Source organism: Haliaeetus albicilla, chromosome 7 (genome assembly GCF_947461875.1).
Source record: "Haliaeetus albicilla chromosome 7, bHalAlb1.1, whole genome shotgun sequence".
Taxonomy (NCBI): Eukaryota; Metazoa; Chordata; class Aves; order Accipitriformes; family Accipitridae; genus Haliaeetus; species Haliaeetus albicilla.
The window spans coordinates 18,987,350-19,005,542 of NC_091489.1; the positions used below are offsets into that span (position 1 = coordinate 18,987,350).

Sequence of the window (18,193 nt, forward strand, 5' to 3'; positions counted from 1 at the left end):
TAAAAATAAAAGCTTCCTAAGCCTTCCTTTTAAGTTAATGGCCACTGTATCAGAACAGTGCTGCGAGGCACCCCTCTGTGCCTGTCCTTATGTCTCCGGGCCTTGCTCCTCCTTGCAGATCTGGAGTGGGAATGAAAACAACTATGGCTTTTCAACAGAAAGCACTTATAATATGTGATGATTTGGTATGAAGACTATTCGTTATTAGAGAATGTAGCAGAAAAGCAAAACAGAAAGGGCTGGAATCCCTCACATTTCAACAGCTGGTCTTCACTGAAATGAGTTTTTGGTTATGCTTGAACTATGTTCCAAAACAACAAAGAAAACCCCCATTCCCCAATACACTACTTTCCTAAAAATGGCATCTAACAATGTCAGGTTTACACTAAATCCGGTTAAAGTCAGTGGAAAGACAAAGGCAGTCATTGGAAACTGGATCAAGAACAGGCAGCTTCAGCAGGAGACTAAGAAGGGATCATCCTTGAGTCACTTGGGAAGAATTCCCAAATTCCTCCATCTGTGATGAAGGCTTTCTTTACAGGTCATGGACACAAGATGCCAGCAGGGCACTGTGGAGAAACCTGTAGATTTCTGCTTGGCTCTTTGTTGGTCAATTTTTCAAGCAGAAATATTACCCATAATGTACACACTATGTGGCATTTTAAAATGTTGCTCAGCACTGGTCAAAGCTGTCCCTTATTGCCTTTGGTAACAATGAAGTTGAAGTTGGGGGGAGTAGAAGTGGGCCCGGTCCAAGTTATTCCTAAAACCGCACCAGAAGAAACCAGGAAAATTTTTAAAATACGAATAGGCATCACAGATGTGTTCACTTACAACAAGAATAGCATTATTATTTCATAACAAATAATTTGAAGTAATCTACAAAGAATGCAAAGGCCTAATACTTTACTCTGTAAAGATACTTATAAAAGCAAAATTATGCTCCTCCAATGTTGCTAACTCCTGTTGAAAACTATTACACAACCTAATTAGCTTAAGTTTTATTCAAGTGCATTAAACTTTCCATTAAGCAACACGGGACCCAAGAACACAGCATGCAGGAGCCTGAATCTGCCTCACTGATACTGGTGGCAAAACTCCCATGGACTTAAAAAAAGTGGGACTAGGCAAGGGCAGCTCTGATTTCCTGCTTTCCACTCTATTTTCATTCCTAAGAGAAGGGATTTCAGTTTAAATTTAGCGGTCTTTACACAGGTGGCTGCCACTGTGGTTTTTAATTTGGATGAGTTGTTTAACAGTACTAACATTAATTTGTTTCACATAGTAGAAGCAACTGAACGCAGGAAATATGCCAAAATTGTGACAATCAAGTAGTGGAAGTTGGAGCAAACATAATCTTATTTGTGTGTTAAGTGGAGAAAAGGTTATAAATGAATTGGGGCCTGAATTCGCAAAATTGCTTGCAAAATAAAAGAAGAAAGGAGAAGCAGGGGAGCTGAGCTGCTTCTTAAAGACTAATTCCCCTACTGAGGCAGCCCTATATAGTCATCTGGCAAGACCTAGGATCAGTAGGACCTTTCTGAGAAAAGCAGCAGCAGCAGTCATAGAAAGTTTTGACAAAGCTGCAGAGTGCTAAAAGGCAAAGAATTAATGAAACAAACACATTTATAATTTATCTACATAAAATCCATAAATCGGCTTCACTTTCAAAGGTTTGTGCAAAATAATGGTGGACAAAGAAACAGCTATGTCCATAGCACATTCTGAACTCCTGTCTACTTTATTTTGAACAGCTGTGCTTTCATTAAGAGATGGGAACAGTATGACCAGAGGAAAAACTTAAACACAAAGTCAAGTATAGCATGATAAAATTCTGTCTATTAAAGTAGTTAATAATATACCAAAATATTATCTTGATACACTGCTGTCATCCAGAGATCTCACAGTATTAAAGGTGCTGATAGTAATATGCACTTTTGGACTTGGCACACTGTTTGTCTCTCATCACCGTGTACATAAATGCCTAATAAGCACAGTGTACTTTGGATTTCTGCAGCTCATAGGACACAGCAATGAAAGAATAACAATCCACTTCCATATTTTTGTTTTGTTTTGCTCTTCTCCAGAATGCAGTAGAGTTTAAAATATTTATTTGGAAAACACCTATTTTTAACATGCCAAAAAAAGCCAGCTTCCTACCTCCCACTTTCAGCTTCTATTTCTTCTCTGAAACATTCTCTGTAATGATTCTTCCTCTTTCACTTGCAAGAAGACTAGGTGGGGAGACTGATAACAGAAGTTCCTTGATAAGGTAGCACTGTGGTAAATAAGGGTTGAAGCAAAGCAAAATGCATAGAAAAGGTTGGGAAAGGTTGTTTTGTTGTTTGTTTGTTTGTTTTTTGACCATTGTATAAAATACTAATCCAAAAGGTAAGGAAAAAAGATGCGATCTGAATGATAAGAATATGAATTCATATAAAGAGAGGGAAAACTTCTCAAAGAGAAATTTAAGGAATTATGAAATCTTAGAAATAAGAAGGCTATGATCTTGTGGAAAATTCAGAAAAGAGAGATAAGGTTTAGTGAGTTAGACTAATATGTTAAGTTCTGTAAAAGACAAAGTTAAGACCATGATACTTACGGGTTAGGTCTTAAATTTTAACTGTGGAGTGAAATTCTGTTCAGATGAACATGAAGGTAAAAAGAATATAAAGTACTTAAAAACTAAGGGAAATAGTGGAATGTCTAAAACTGCAGCAGATTTATTCTTGAGTATCCAAAGGGGAGAAATAATGGACAACAAAAAATGGACAACTATTCACAGAAATAATTTGTAGGAATATTTAATTAATAGAAACTGTATGAAATCACACTGTAAGCAAGTTATGTACAAGACCTCAGCCGTAACATTTCAGTGGATCACCTGAGCAGTGAGAAATTAACCTTATTTCCATTAGAAATTAAAAACTTCCAACATGTAACCTGCTAATTTTTTATACCCCAAAATGTTACTCTGGTGTCTTGTAAGATTGCCTTAAAATGCTACCTGGGACAAATCCAAGAAAGTGGAAAAACTAATACAGTATCTTGAAAGCAACGATCAGAAAGTAGTAGGAAAAAAAGTTTGCTTTCTGGATCTTCGAGATTCAACAGATTTCTTCCTTGCAAAATCTAGAAACAGCTGTGTGAACCTCAAAGAACTGGAAACCTGGTGACTAAACCAAGGAACACTGAAGAGTACTGGGAAGCTGATCCTTCTTTTGTTTCAGAAGGGAAGCAATGTACGATGATAGACATATATTCAGAAGACCTAAAGCTAGGAGAACACCAACTTTTCCCAAATGTTTCTCTTGTAAGAGGTAAATTATGCATGAAAATATATGCAAGCCATGAAAAATACATAAAAAACAACAAAAAACCTGTGTATATATATTTTTATATAGGTATATGTGCATATGTAATGTGTAAGAAGTGTAATTTTTGTTAGTCATATATCATGTAGCTCAATTAAATTTTTAATTATCCCTGTGTTACACCAAATGGGTTGCTAGGTTGGGCAGAATCTTGACTTCTCTTTTTTTTTTTCTTTTCTAAGAAAACATGCACAGTGGAAGAATTCTGATTATTTGGAGAACAGTAGCATTTTTTGTGACATGATTAGCATTTATACTAAAGTATTCAGAGTGATGACAAAATGCCATTTGGCCTTGACACAAAGTGCACTAGAGCCTATGAGAAGACTAGTTTCTCATTAGACCAGGCCTCCCTTTGAAAAACTTTATGACATATTACAAACATGTAATTCCATTGCCTCTGAAATTACATAAGATGAACAAAGTAAATAGGAATGGGGTTACTTTGCCGTAACAGTGATACATTATTAGAAGTAATTTAGTGCCATATTCACTGTATGTCAGAAAGGGAGGGAAAGGAAAGGGAAAAGGGAATTACAAGAATAATTTCTCCCTCTTCACCTCCTTTTTTTAATAGACCAGGAAGAAGAAACAAAATCCAGAGGACAGAATAGTGGGGAGGTGAGATGAGAAGAAATTGGGTGTGCAGATCTGGGAAGAACAGATGCTGGCAAGCTGGGCTGCTAGCCTCCTAAAAGCTGCAGGAATAAGGATGGGGAAAACTTTACATTTCTCAGCAGTCTTGGATTGTTGGTAAGACCTGAGGCATGATCTCCACTTAAAAGGTTTTGCTGGCATAACCATATCATTTAGAAGTGTGAAAAAAATTCCCACCCACATCACTACACCCTACTGTAAATGTAGGTCAAGCAGCAAAATAGCCCATTCAGAGACTGGATTTACACTATACCAGTTAAATCGTTTTGCCAATAACAGCTGCCTTTCTGCTGTGGGTGTGTGGGAAGGAGATAGTACCTTTTACAAATCTTTTCACATCTAGGTAAACTCTGTAGAAAACTGGAAGCATCAGTAACTACTTCCTGATGGTAAATTGGGAATACTGGGCTATCTCTGAAATTCGAAAGCCCAGCTGTTATCATGGCAGTTCTCAAGAATCAGCAGTTAAAGTCCTTTCCTATGGGACTTTTGCCTACGCTGCAGATACATCCCATACCCATTTGCTACCCCTTCTTCACAAGAATACTTATGTTTTGGTTTCCTCTCCTTAATTTAGTCCTAAGATTCACTCCCTCACCATATATCCCTCAGAAATCAGCCTGCTGCTTTCAAAGAAATCCCCTGAGGCCCAATTTTCAGGGGGTGTGACCCATCTAACTTTCTTTGGCTGCCTTTGAGGCCATCACAACTCCAGTGCCTCCAAACGCAGCAGAAGTCAGGAAATGAGAGCATATGGTAAATAGTTTAACTCACACTAGTTTGGCTTTCAATTCTAGCCTGATTTGTCAGTGTTTTGCATCTCGTAACATGTCTGTTAACTCAAAAGACTCTGGTTCAAGAGAATAAATGCAGTGACAGTGGATAGATACCAGTGTACCAAAGCTTGTTGCTAAAGAAAGCTGGGTGTGCCGTACCACATATATATGATATGTCTATTCAGTTTTGTGACAAATGAAACCTGAGCGCTGAAAAAATGATCTGTTAAGGTTTAAAGCTCAGTAGGTTTAAACCAAAACAAACACAATATCCAGTATTAGGTTTCTGAGCACATCCAGAACACTCAGCTTGCCAGCAGTCATATATTTACAGACTGGCAGCATATGCCCAATAATAGACAATTAATCCAATAATAGACAATTAATCCAATAATAGACAATAAAGCCTGTTGTAAAGCCACTTGTAATAACAGCCATTGCCTCTTTCAAGAAAATGTATTTTTAAATGTTACCTTTTAATACTTCTTTTTTCTCTTACTCCCTCTTCTGTGGAGCCAGGCTGGATGCTATAAAAGAAATTAACATCAATTAGGGTGGGCTAATTCTCAAAAGGAACATAGCATAAACATCTTCCCCCTTCATTTACCTGATATTGACCACATACACAGTATAATTCCAGTTCTGGAAAGTACGGTTTAGCTGAAAAACAGGAAGACATTGATCACATGAATGGTGAAATGTTAATGGGGCTCTTTGCTGCTTAAGACAGAGTTGGAATTTCACCCTTCTCCCCCTTGAGAAGTCCTCTTTGGTTTTTCAAAGCAAAGAGAACACTCTCCCATTTCATTGAGGTGATTGTTGTATTAAATGTACAACTGGTAGCGAGAGATGTGGGCTTTTTTACTGCAGAAGGAAATCTCTGTAAGGTCATGATGCAGTGAATAGGTGAGTGCACAGGATGCTGAAACTTTCCTTTTCTCCCTCTCTTCCTCATCTTAAATTCTTAGAAACATTTTGATTAGAAAAGATTTACTGACAAAACTACAGGGTCAATTTTCACCTAAAAGTCTACAGCCTTATGATGATCTTTTTTTCAGACCTTTGTACTATTTATTCTGAGTGGGCAATGGTTGCTCAGTTTTCTCCCTGGGAGACACTTTTGCATACTCTGCTAGGGCCAGGTGACACCTTTCTAGATTCTTTGGCTCAGCCACCTAGGTCCTTCGCTGGGCTACTGCTGCTAAGAGAACAACCTTGGCAGATGTGGATGGCTGCATTTCTGTTTTGTAGATGACTATAGGTGATTTCCTTAGTTTCTGAAAGCTGAAAGCCTCCGGTTTATTAAAAGGAAAATAAAGAACAACTGCCATATATTTATGATATCCTATTTTCATGTAAGTAGTTGATATAAAGACTACTTACAGATTGTGTGAGTGCCACAATGTGAACTGTCAAAAATGACAAAGAATATCTCTATTCGGATGGGAGGAACTTTCAGAGGCAAGAACTTCAAGAATACTCCACCCGGAGGGCCCAGAAAGGAGCTTATATCTGCTAAAATGGGCTGAAAAACCAGGGGCTAATAGAAACCCCAACAACTGACCTATGGCAGAAGACATGTAAAGTAAAAAATATTAAGGTAAATTGGAAAAGTGTATTGCCTCACACAAATGAATACTGTGTGTACTGCCTATTTTTTTATTATTTCTATCATAATATAGCTTCAAAACCACATTAGTATTTGGGGAGAAAAATTTTGGTCTGTATAGTGATGTTGGAACTTAGACATTTACTTCTTTCAGTGGACAATTCTGATTTCTCCATAGTTTCCAAAATCTCAACCAGTATCTACATTTCTTAAGAAGCTGGCTAGTATAGTGGAGACATTTCAAAATTTTATCCATAGTGCCCAATAGCTCCAGCTAGACCTGAATTCATTACTGTGCAAATCAATACTAGAAAGATCTTCAGAGAACACATATTAATTTAAGAATTTATTTGGTATTGTCTCTTTTTTTTTCCTTTTCTGGTTGATATCATCAGTGGGGCAGATTCATATATGTAATCACACAGGAGAGAAAACTTAACTTACCCATTCTGCAACCACATCATGTACTTTCGACACTGAGTTGGAGTTGGAACTAAAGACAGTTATAGATATCCTGTAGAATAGCCCACCTGTCCATTAAAAACAGCATTATAATGTTAGAAACTGAGCAAATTTACCTCTTTAATAATGAGACTTCAGTTTCCTGATGAATATAAAGATTGGGCTGAACCCCAGATACAAGGACACCTCAAGCTCCTGTTGGCATTATACAAGTTTGGAGTAAACAAGCCCTGCAGGCTTGGGCCCATTCTCACTAGTCCTGTCAAATTAGACAAGAATTCCCTCCCCCTCCATGTTTTTAGAGACACTTTAAATGTGACATGGAAACTCACAATGTACATATAAAATAGTATTTTGCATATGCCTTTAATGTGGTATGTAAAAGCAAGCTCATGAAAGTGTCATGAATTTAAAAAATAATCATAATTACTAAAGTATGTAACACACATAAATTCTGCGCTCAGTCTTGTTGTTATAATCCAGAATTCAACCACTGCAGGTTAGACTTAAAACTTTGTGATAGTAGATAAGGCTCATCAATTGAAAGTAACAAGTTAACTGAGGACAGAATTAGGTGGGAGAAGGGATATCCAGCTCTTGTTTTCACAGCAGTCTTTGCTCTCAGGCCTGGCAATGGCCAGATAGTAGAAGAACCTACATTAGTTTTACAAAAACGGCAGCTGAACAAACCATCTTTCAGTCACAAAATGTGTAACACTTGTCTTGGAGCAATTTTATATTCAGTAAAATTGTTTTGAAATGGCAGCAGGTAAATATAAATTCTCTTTAAGCTCATGAGTTGGTAGGCTGCATTACAAGATTTCACATCTAACAAATAACATCAAATTGTCTCATAGTTATGCTCTGTGTTAAAAGTTTATACTTTTCACAAGTAAAATTTTTTTCATTAAGCTACTATAAATTCTGTGCACTCTACTTGGATTGAATTTCCCAGGATGTGGGGGAGGTTTAAGAACTTCTGGATCAATTCACTTGCATGTATACGCACATGTGGCATTGCTTCGTTCAGGGCTGTTACCAAATGAACTTGTGGGTCTTGATCACAGATACATGTATTTATAGAAATCTTATGTAAATCTTACAGAGACACTACACAGGACAGAACAGAACATGACAACAGTTATACAGAAATCCCCTTCTGTCTCTTGATTGTAAAGGAACTGCTCTTTCTGAGTCTAAATAAAGGACCTTTCATTCTAAGTGGAGCAAATTTTATAATTTTGCTACTTCATAGATAATAATTTTAAAAGAGTTTGAAATAAAAGTATCTAGAAAAAACTTTGAAGTCAGTATTTTCCAATTTAATTGTGGAAATTTAACATATTGGTTACTATCCTATTCATGAGCTGGCTTGAGTTTTATTCTTTCTTTTCATTATGGAATTGATTGTATGATCACTGAGACTAGTGTGAAAATTCCTCTGTGATAAAATACTAAAGAATCAATTTCTTGCTGGAAGATGGTTTACCAGTTACCTTCTTTGGTAAGCTATGATCAAATTTTAGATATGAGTAGAATGAACTTGCTTTTTGATTTATTGTCTTTTTTCCTTCCTTAACTCAGCAGATACACAAATTTGGTGTGCAGTTTAATCTAAAAATGTATTTTAGTTGTTATTATTACTGTGATAGTTTCAAATAAAAAAGAGAAAAAAAAATATAAGTCTTTGGAAGTAGAAGACTGGACTTTGGACAGGTTGAAAACACTTGCAAGACTTGGATCTCATTTATATGTATATATCTCTGTATATACATATATTCAATTTTGTACGTATAAGGTACCTTTTATATGTGCTATACAGATACACACATACAGAAAGTGTGCATTATATATATTCTCACACATTCATATATAATCATATATATAATTATAAACTTATTTATATAATTATGTATATGGACAAATCACCTTAATATAGGAATATGCAAAGTATTTTTAAAATCAAACATAGTAACTACAAACTAGTCAACAGCTTCAAGATCTCCACCAGATGGTGACCCAAAGCATGGTTTAATGAGGCAAAAAAAGAACGAGAACAAAGAACTAATCTATGCTTTTAAAAACTCTCAGGAGACTGCAGTGGCAGATAGTGAAAACTAAAAATGATTTCTCACTCTCCAAATTAAACAGTGGAAAACCCACCTCAAAATGCTGAATGAAAAAAAAAAAATGTTTTTATGGGCAGAAAATTGATGAAAAGTCGCCAAAGATAATTTGAAAAAAGAGGGAAAAAGAGCCTGGAAAAACAATTCTCCCCACACCTACCACCAACTATAAAAATATAATGATCAATGAAATACCAGGATTTTTTTTTTTTTTTAATTCTGTTAGGCAAATTATCCAAAAGTTTCCTTTGGAAAATCTTTGCTTTTTGAAAGTTAAATCCTCAAAAATATAGGAATACTGTGAAAAACATTCATACAATCTCAAACAATAAAATGGCATAAAAATATATAAAATACATGGCAACCCAATATATTATCCTCACAGTCTCATGAGAGCTGTCTTAGAGAAGTGCACAAAAATTAGAAATCACATGTTAATGACATTTACTATCACCAAGATGTTACAAATTCCCTTCTACTGTAATTAAATTACTATTCCAAGATCTTTTCATATGCTCAATGGATCTATATCTAAAGGGTGAAAGCCAGCTACTTCTATGTTCAGTCTACCAACTGAATATCTAATAGATAAGATGATCTAGTTTTTTTCTACATCTAACTTAACGGCTTGACATACTGTAGTTGACCTCAGGTGGACACAGGCAGCCCAGCTCAGTGAAGGAGTAACATAAACAAGATAAAAAGACTGCAGGAGAGCTAGTAAGTTGATTCAGTGGTGGGTAAAGGGTGATATTTTGGCTTGTCCCAGATGGTAAGTTGGCCAAGGAATGAACATGTGTCAAAACTGATGACTGGTCGTACATTACAGAAGAAACTGGCATTTGGGACTGCATGAAAGTGTGCTGGATTGCTGCTGCAGGTGTTGTCAGAGTGCCCTTCAGGATGGTCTCTTTGTGCTGAATAACAACTCCACTGTATGAAGATGGCAAAGGTATTGCATCATTCATTACTGCAGTTCTTGATGACTCCAAAATAGAAGGGAGATTTGCAAAACGTCCATAATCAGCATTGTCAAAATCCAAGGCACGAGTACTAACAATATTCAGAGAAGACATTCCTTCTCTGTGCTTACTAAAGGATCCATACACTTCCCCTTCTGAAGCCCATTTGGAAAGCCTCAGCATGTTTGTTGATGTCAGAACAACAGAATTCCTTATGTCTTCATTATCACCAATGATTTTTTGTTCTACTGCCCACAGAGAATATCTCAGACTGTCCCCTTGATTTTCAACGGAGTTTTGTAGTAAAACAGTTAGGTGACTTCTCGGTGTTACTGTTGTTGGCAAGCTTAACTCTGCTACATCCCACTGAGGGATCAGGCTTGGAGAAATTTTATCAAGATGGTTCTGAAAACTTTGTGGGAGTGGAGGTGTGGAGTAGCTGTTAGGAGGTACGCTGACTCTGAATTTTGAGTCTGAATGAAGAAGGTGCCTTAATTCCAAAGACAATGTCATTGGAAGGAAGTCAGAATTCATTGAACTGATGTTTTTTAAAAAAACACCTGCATCTATATGAACTTTACTTCTTGCTTTATCAATAGTATTTGTTACAGCATCATTTGCTGAAAGACTTTGAGACTGCAGTGATCCATGTGTTCTTGTACAGTTTACCAAACTCTTAACTGGTGTGCTGATCAAGGAAGCAGCTTGGCTATCCCTTGAATGTGAAGGCTGGGTACCTGAATGTGTTGGAAGGACAGAAACAAGCTGCTGCCTATTGTTTAGGAAGGCCATGGTTTTATCACTCACTGTGTCAGTTCCAATTTGCATGTGTAAACTATCAAATATCATTAATTCTTCTGTGGAGTTTTCAAGTACCTTATCAAAGGGACTTACCTGTACCTGTACTGAGGGTTGACTCAAAGGTGCTTCCAGGGAAGGGAAAGGAAAATCAAAATAAAATTCACTGTTGGAAGACACAGTTAGGTTTGCAAAGTTCATTGTTGACTGCAACTGTGATATTGTCCTGCCATTACTTTCTGAAATTCTCTTTGAAAGGCCTGGAATAAATGAACTAAAGATTTGTGTTTCTAAAGCTGATGCATGACTAGAGAAGTTAATTTCTTCAGCCCTGTGACCTAATAATCTAATGGCAGATGTTCGTTCAGAGATACTGTCAGAGTTAGCAGGTGAACTAATGGATAGCAATCTCTCTGTTGGGGAAGAAAGCAGCTTATTAAATGAGAGCCACCAATTTTCTGATGGATCCCCAGAAAACACTTGAGATTCTTCTTTCAAATGATAGGAAACAGTCCAGAAACGTGGTGTTAAAGAAGGGGAAATATCTACATATTTTGTTGGAAAATCCAAGTAACCTGAGTCTGAGGATTTGCCAACTCTATTCATGTTCTCTGGCTCTAATATGGAAAAAGCTGACTCTTTGTTTTCATTGCTACCATGAAATGCATCTAAATTGTTCTCCAGTACTCCATTTCTGAGGGTCTCACTTGGCTTTTGAAAATATACTGAATGTTTTAAATAATGAGGCCAGTAATTGCTATTAGATATAAATATGCTGTCACTTTCCAAATATATGTCAGTCAACGATTGTTGATAAACAGGCAGGGTCTTTACAACATGCTTATATGCTGAGCTTGTCCAGCCTGTTCCTACCAGAAGTGCTGAAAATGTCTGTAGTTCTCTACTGTGTCCTAGGACTGAATTTGTCTGTTGGATGTCAGGCATAAATTTTGTGTATGCTTTTTTCATGTTTTGAAAAAAAGTTGTTGGGTTTGCACATGGAGTCTCCACAGACGTTACATCTGTAATGCCTCCTGAGTGATGTTCCTTAATGTGTGTAGATTTTCTAAACTGAAATTCTGCTAACATAGAAAAAGTTTTCCTATCAGCATTGCCTTCTATCATTTTCAGGTAAAAATCTTCAGGTGTGAAGTCCAGCAAATCTAGCCTACTTTTTTGGAATGATGATTTCTCCTCTGTGGGTGATATAGATAAGCTAGAAAGAAAATGATGTCTGTCTTTTTGAATGCCAGAGGTGATATGATGAAATACAGGCTCACTCCACCAACTCACAGGCTCCAGGACATTGCTTATAGGCATGAAATTGCTTGTGCCACTGTTGGAGGACGAAAGCCACACAGTTTCTTTTCTGTGTTCATAAGCAGTGCTGCCGCTGCTAATGGGAGAGTGGACCGCTGACTCAGACTCAGAATGATCTAGCCCATCTGCCAAAATCCGTGCTAGCTCTGCATTAGGACTTCTGCTTTGAAGAGAAGGAACTGCTGCATTCAAAGAAGGCTCTGTAACAGCACCTGCTGCATCAGAAATTCCATGGAATGAACTTCTAGAATTATTCAAAATATTTTCATTTGGTAATTGATTCATCACAGTATTATCTAGGTCAGTTTTTTCTGTAAAAGTAGCCAAGGTATCGTTGCCGGTCTCCTCAGAATCAGCTGATGTGGATGTAGTTGGAAGAAACAAGCTGTACATGTTTTTTCTCTCTGGGTTCTCATCTGCTGAGTTTTTACTGAAACGGAGAGGCCTTTGCTTCACTGGCCAAATAATTGGGGTTGAGATAATTCCTATGGTTTTGACCCCTTCTATCTTAGACTCTTGCTGCCTCTGTGGTTGTGAATGGGAGGATTCAGGTGAATTTCTCTTCATTCTGAAGATAACCGTAGCAGGAACTCTGAATTCCTGCAGGTCTGTGTGTAGTAAGCCACATAGTTAATGGATTAAAGAAAATATATGCAACTTAACTGTCTGTTCTTGGCTGTCTGCTCTTGGTTTAAAAATCAGCTTACCAAGAGTGGAAAATGACGCCAGTTAGCTGAGTGAAAGTTTAATTTGCTTCTACTGTAAATGAATTTGGCTTATTTTTCTTAGTCTTTCTACTTTCTCTTGGGAGTTTTAAAGCCAAAGAAAGGACTTAATTGTCCAGTTTTTATTCATATTAACATTAATAAGGCATTCAGTTCCTTCTGCAGTTACAAAAATCAGAGTTAACTGCTCATGGTCAACGTAGAGTGAGTGGATCCACAAAAAGAAAAAAGCACAATTTGGAAGAAATTTTCAATATTTTCTTCTTACTTCTACAGCTTAGTAAACCCAAACAGGCTGAATTCAGATAAATACTTTCACATTGTCTACTGTACTGCCTGATTGCCAATGTACAAGAAATGATCTGCCAAAAGAAAAAATACTCCAAGAATTTTAAATCCTACAGTAACAACTGATGCATTTGGAAAAAAAACCCAAACCACACCCCCCCCCCCCCCCCCCCCCCAGTTCTAATTTATTTCTGTGGTGCACACTGAAAAACTAAATCTTTACAAAAATATCTTTAAGCCTCAGGTGAAAATTGCAGAAACCTATCTCTGTGTTGTTAATAATGTTTAACGACTATCTTTAACAAACTAATGAATATTTTAGCAGCGCCTCACAAAATGATGCTCAGTCTCCAGGAGACAGTGATATCATAGAATTTGAGAAAACCTCAAAAGAAATCCCTGCTTTTTTCCTGTGCTAATAATAGGCTCATTTACTACCTTATTTTTTCCCTTAATCTTTCTAAATGAAAAGTAAATGATATCTGATACTGTCAACATTTTCCCTAGTAAAGTCTGATCCAGCTCTTCTTGAAGTCAGTGGAAAGATTCCTGTTGACTCAGTGGAAGTGGCTTTGCTCCATAGGAATGATTCCACTTGGCTCCTGTGCCTGACTAGTGAGGAACAGACAACCCCAGCATACTACCACCCTGGATGCACAAGCAGGAGCTACACAATGCCTCATAATCTGCAGCCTTAAAACATTTCAATAGCATGGTTCTTTTTGGACCCTTTTTAAAAATCCCTCTCTTTTCCCTCGTTCTTTGCATGGGTAAATACAATGGGTGACACAAAGTGAGTCCCTTTCGTACAAGAGCCAGGTAAACATGATACAACTAAACACAAAGTTTGGTTCTGTTCTCATTTACACCATTCTTACATGGTGCAGTGAAATTAGCCCTGATTTATTTCAGTGTAAATGAGATCAGAACTGAGACATGACCCTTGACATTATGACAGTATAAAAAACACACCTTAAAATACAATAAATTTGCTCTAGACACAGTACAAGGAAAAATGTAACACAGGATTTCTTACCATTGTTTGGCTTATCGTTTCTATTAGTATCAGGCATGTTAGTGGTGACAGTGGGTGGTGTAGGAGTAGTAGCATTTACAGTAGCTGGTAATAAAGATGAGAAAGAGGTGAACTTGAATGAAATATGAATGTTAATAAGGTAAGACAAAATGGGAACAACGCATGACAATGTAAAATGAAACCAACTACACACAATGCTATAAATGTTAAATAAACTCATCATTATTTTCTGCACAAAGTGATGAATGGGTATGCACTGAGGTCCCAATCCTGCAATTGTCACTTTCACTGACTTGAGGTGGAGTTTTGCCAGTGTGAGGTTTGCAAGATCAGTCCTGTACTGCTTTCATAAACTCAAAATCCTCTTATGAGAGCTTCAGATCCAAACAGCTGTCCAAAGACCAGAAAATAGATCTTCTAAGTTTAAGATGCACACACTTAGAATATTGCTTGTGAAAAGAATAATTATCCCTACTCGGGGACTGAAGATGACAAACAAACACGAAACTAAACTGCCCATGTAAGGATCCAATTAACTCCATTGAACACCATGGGATGAAAAGAATTGAAATCAGACTTGGAATAATTGAAGTGGAATACATATTTTGAAAGCTTCATGTAGGATGTCAGCTACACTGTTCCCACTGACACTAACAGGAGTCACCCCACACAACCCTGGCAAATGTTTCCCAGGAGAACCAGCTAGAACACTTTTGAAAATCAGAGTGAGGAACCAAAACTGCAAATTTCCCCCCCAGCAGACTGTGGGAGGGTATACATGCTAGAGAAAGTCAAAGATCATGCCACTAAGTTTTCAAATAATAGTTTGGAAAACAATTTAATTTTATCTAGTAACTCCCAGAGAATGCAAATCCACTCACTGACAGATTTATTTTTTCCTGAAAACTCTTTTTAAAATCTGAAGGTTGGTGCAGTATAATCTCACAGTGTTACATGGCTTTTGCAGATTTTGATGAAGAACCAACCTGGAAAGGTTAAACAATTGTATTTTAGGCAAGAAATTGCACTTCTGATTTTTTGTGAGGTTGTTTTAGCTAACCTTTTGAGTCTGAAAGTCATAAACTCAGGTCTCAGCTTAGCGAGCAGATTCATGTTCAGGTTTCAGCGAAACAAGAAACTTAGGGAAAGAGAAGGAAGAGTTGGACACTGCTGCAAACAGGTTCTAACTGGAAAATGAGTATAAAGTGACATCCTATAATACAAAAAAGCTCTTCTTCCTTGAAACTTCAGGGCTATATTGTCTGAGAAAAAAGTTATAGGGCTTCTTACTGATTATATCTTCCAGTCAATACTGTTAAAGGGGACATCTTCTAATGAATGAAAATATTTGCTAAGCATAATGGAGAAAACGACTCTTTTATCGGACTGTAGCTGACATAATCTGGCATCCACAAACTTTGTTACTGGTGCTATTGCACAACACACAACAAACAAACAAAAAAGGAATCCAAACTGGCCTCTCAGTGTAAAATAAGTCTGCAGTGCTGACAAAAATAGACAGACAGACAACTTTTTATGATTTTCATTATTATGACAATAATGATGAGGAACAGGGTAAATCTGATCTGTCACTTCCAGAGTGACAAACACAGAACACCAGTGACGCTTCACCAAACAGTTTTCAGAGAAGGAAAGAGCATTACCTTCATGAAAGTACTCATAGTCTTTCTTGAAGATGCGATGGTCTAAGAAGTTAAGAAAGGCAAGTTTGAAAGGTAGCATCTTTTATTAGAGGTAATATCTTCTACTAGACAAGTTAATAAAGCTGGAAAAAAGGATGAAGCTTTTAGAAAAGCAGGGTTGTTTGGCTGAAAGTGTGTCCATTTCTGCAGCCATATTAGCTGACCTAATGAAAGATATTCTCCCTCCTTTCACACCACACCATTTTGATAGATGAAAACACTCAGAGTTCTTCAAAGAGAATACACAAAGTTCTTTACATGGTGGCTCTATTACTCTACATATAAAAAGACTAACACTGAATAATTGTTCCTGTCACATTTACCTAAGGTATTCCAGTAGTAGTATTTAGATCATATTGTGCTTTGTGAATATGATGCCTGAAAATTAGTTTGAAATCTGATTATGGACATAACTGGCATTTCCCTTTCCCGGTGGAGACCAGTACAACATGGTCCAAGAACCTGAACCAAATTTACCTCAGGAAAATCTGGAAGTACACTGAAGACTGACATAAATCTCTTACTGGCTTCCCAAGCAGAGTGCATTTTCCTTTTTATTTTTAAGCTAAATCTGATTTACTTGTAAATGTTGGTTTTGAAAGAGTTCTGAGAATTCCTCTTCCCCTTTTATATTTTATTCTTTCCTGTCTTCTTCTTCCACCATTCAGCCTGAAAAGGGTTACAGAGCTAGACATTATTTTTGGTGCAGCTGCTGCTGTGATTAAAGTTTAACATAGCATGCCACCCCTCATTAGCAAGTCTGTGTTCACAAAGGTATTGTGGAAACGGGCTGATGTTGTTCATGTCAAGCATTTTTACAGAACTTCAGCCTCTAAGTAGAGCAGAAGGAACTAACTGTCCTTGCATGTCCAATGATTCACATGGCATGGAAATCTTTAGGGTTCACCTATTCCTTGCATTCAGCTGAGCTGACCTTTAAAAACATCTAATGAATTCTTATATGTGGTGATTTTTACACTATTAAACCATCACTAAGTGATGTTACAAGTGTTTCATTGACTAATAGCTGCTGGATTTTGCAGTTTGATGTTAAATTTTTACCTGTTAATCTCAAAGTATCTAGCTTCAAAATAGCTTATTGGAAAAAGAATGAATAATAGTCAGTTCCTTTATTTACATCTGCTCATTTCTTACTTACAGATATACCCACTTCTTATCCTGGTTAATATTTTACTGTCAAAATGTGCAGGAGGAAAAGAGATGGAGAAAGAAATGAAAGCAGTCAATTAATTCAGTTTTGATATAATGGACACTATTTGGAAAATGTATTATCAAGGGAGTGATCACATTTTTTCCACATATTGTATGTACAGGACACCCACACACTTGATGGGACTAAAGAATTCCTTTCCTTGCTATTTTTTTACTGCAGTTCACCCTTTTAGAAACAATAATAAAAAGAAATGGAATAAAAACCCCAGGAAAATAAAGATTTCCCTAAGATGAAACTGCAAAAATGACCCAGGCTTCTTACCTTGGCAAAGGCTTCCCAGGTTTGCACAACTGGTTGGTTCGATTGCAGAAGAGGGAATTAGGTATGACCCTTTAGAAAAACGAAGTAAAAGAATCAGAAAGGTTTGGCTACTGGGCATAAAACTATAAAGTCTGAAAATATGTTATATCTTGCAGTGACACAGTCCTTTTCCTAATTTCTCTCAGTGGCAAAACCGATACTGCCATTTGCCTATAAGATTTATGTGTTTTAATTTTCTCTTGCGGCTGAGGGATCCACAAAAACCCCATTGATTTACAAGTTACAGCCACTTACATATCCTCCCCCAGTTTTCTTAGCTTTCGCTAAATAACATCCCATTAAATGAATGCAGCTCGCGTGTACTCTGTGAAACAGCGTTAAGCGGAGGGGTCAGTATGGCCATAGGATTTATGCAATCTTCATGAGTAGTAATGCACACCTTGGGAGAAGCAACCACGCTCCGCTGCTATAGCACAGGTTACCTACCCAGCACACGCTTCTGAGTAATCTGCCTGTGACAGACACCAGCCAGATAAAAGGTGATTAAACTTGTTCCTCTGCCCAGGGTGTGGGCATGATTAATATTCTGGTATGCATGATTTATAAGCAGATAATGTTACAAGTCTGTATCTCTAGTGAATTATTCATAACAACATGCACACACTTTGATGATCTGGAGGCAAAACCAGGGCATGTAAGAATGGCTACAGAAAAACAACTGGTGAAACTGCATTAATTACACTTTGTGCATCCCAGTGGTTCAGCTGCAGATACAGCTGCTTTTGCACACTCTGTTGAAAATAATCGGGCTGTAGAGCGTGGCATAATATGAACCTACTGGGAGCATTGCCCTTTTGGCTTT

The 18,193-nt window shown here is 37.2% G+C and overlaps 1 protein-coding gene across 3 annotated transcripts in view; it reads right to left on the bottom strand.

Moving 5' to 3' along the window:
* Nucleotides 1-18,193, bottom strand: part of ADGRG6 (adhesion G protein-coupled receptor G6) — a 116,608-nt gene that overhangs the window by 41,876 nt on the left and 56,539 nt on the right. Inside the window, exons 5-10 of one of the 3 annotated variants that reach the window (XM_069787162.1) lie at nucleotides 17,332-17,400; nucleotides 14,134-14,217; nucleotides 9,642-12,692; nucleotides 6,861-6,946; nucleotides 5,415-5,467; nucleotides 5,281-5,334 (exon numbers count right to left, since the gene is read on the bottom strand). In XM_069787162.1, the coding sequence (XP_069643263.1) occupies nucleotides 5,281-5,334; nucleotides 5,415-5,467; nucleotides 6,861-6,946; nucleotides 9,642-12,692; nucleotides 14,134-14,217; nucleotides 17,332-17,400 (3,397 nt within the window). The remainder of the gene's footprint in view (nucleotides 1-5,280; nucleotides 5,335-5,414; nucleotides 5,468-6,860; nucleotides 6,947-9,641; nucleotides 12,693-14,133; nucleotides 14,218-17,331; nucleotides 17,401-18,193) is intronic. The other 2 variants (XM_069787163.1, XM_069787165.1) reach the window with 2 other exon arrangements.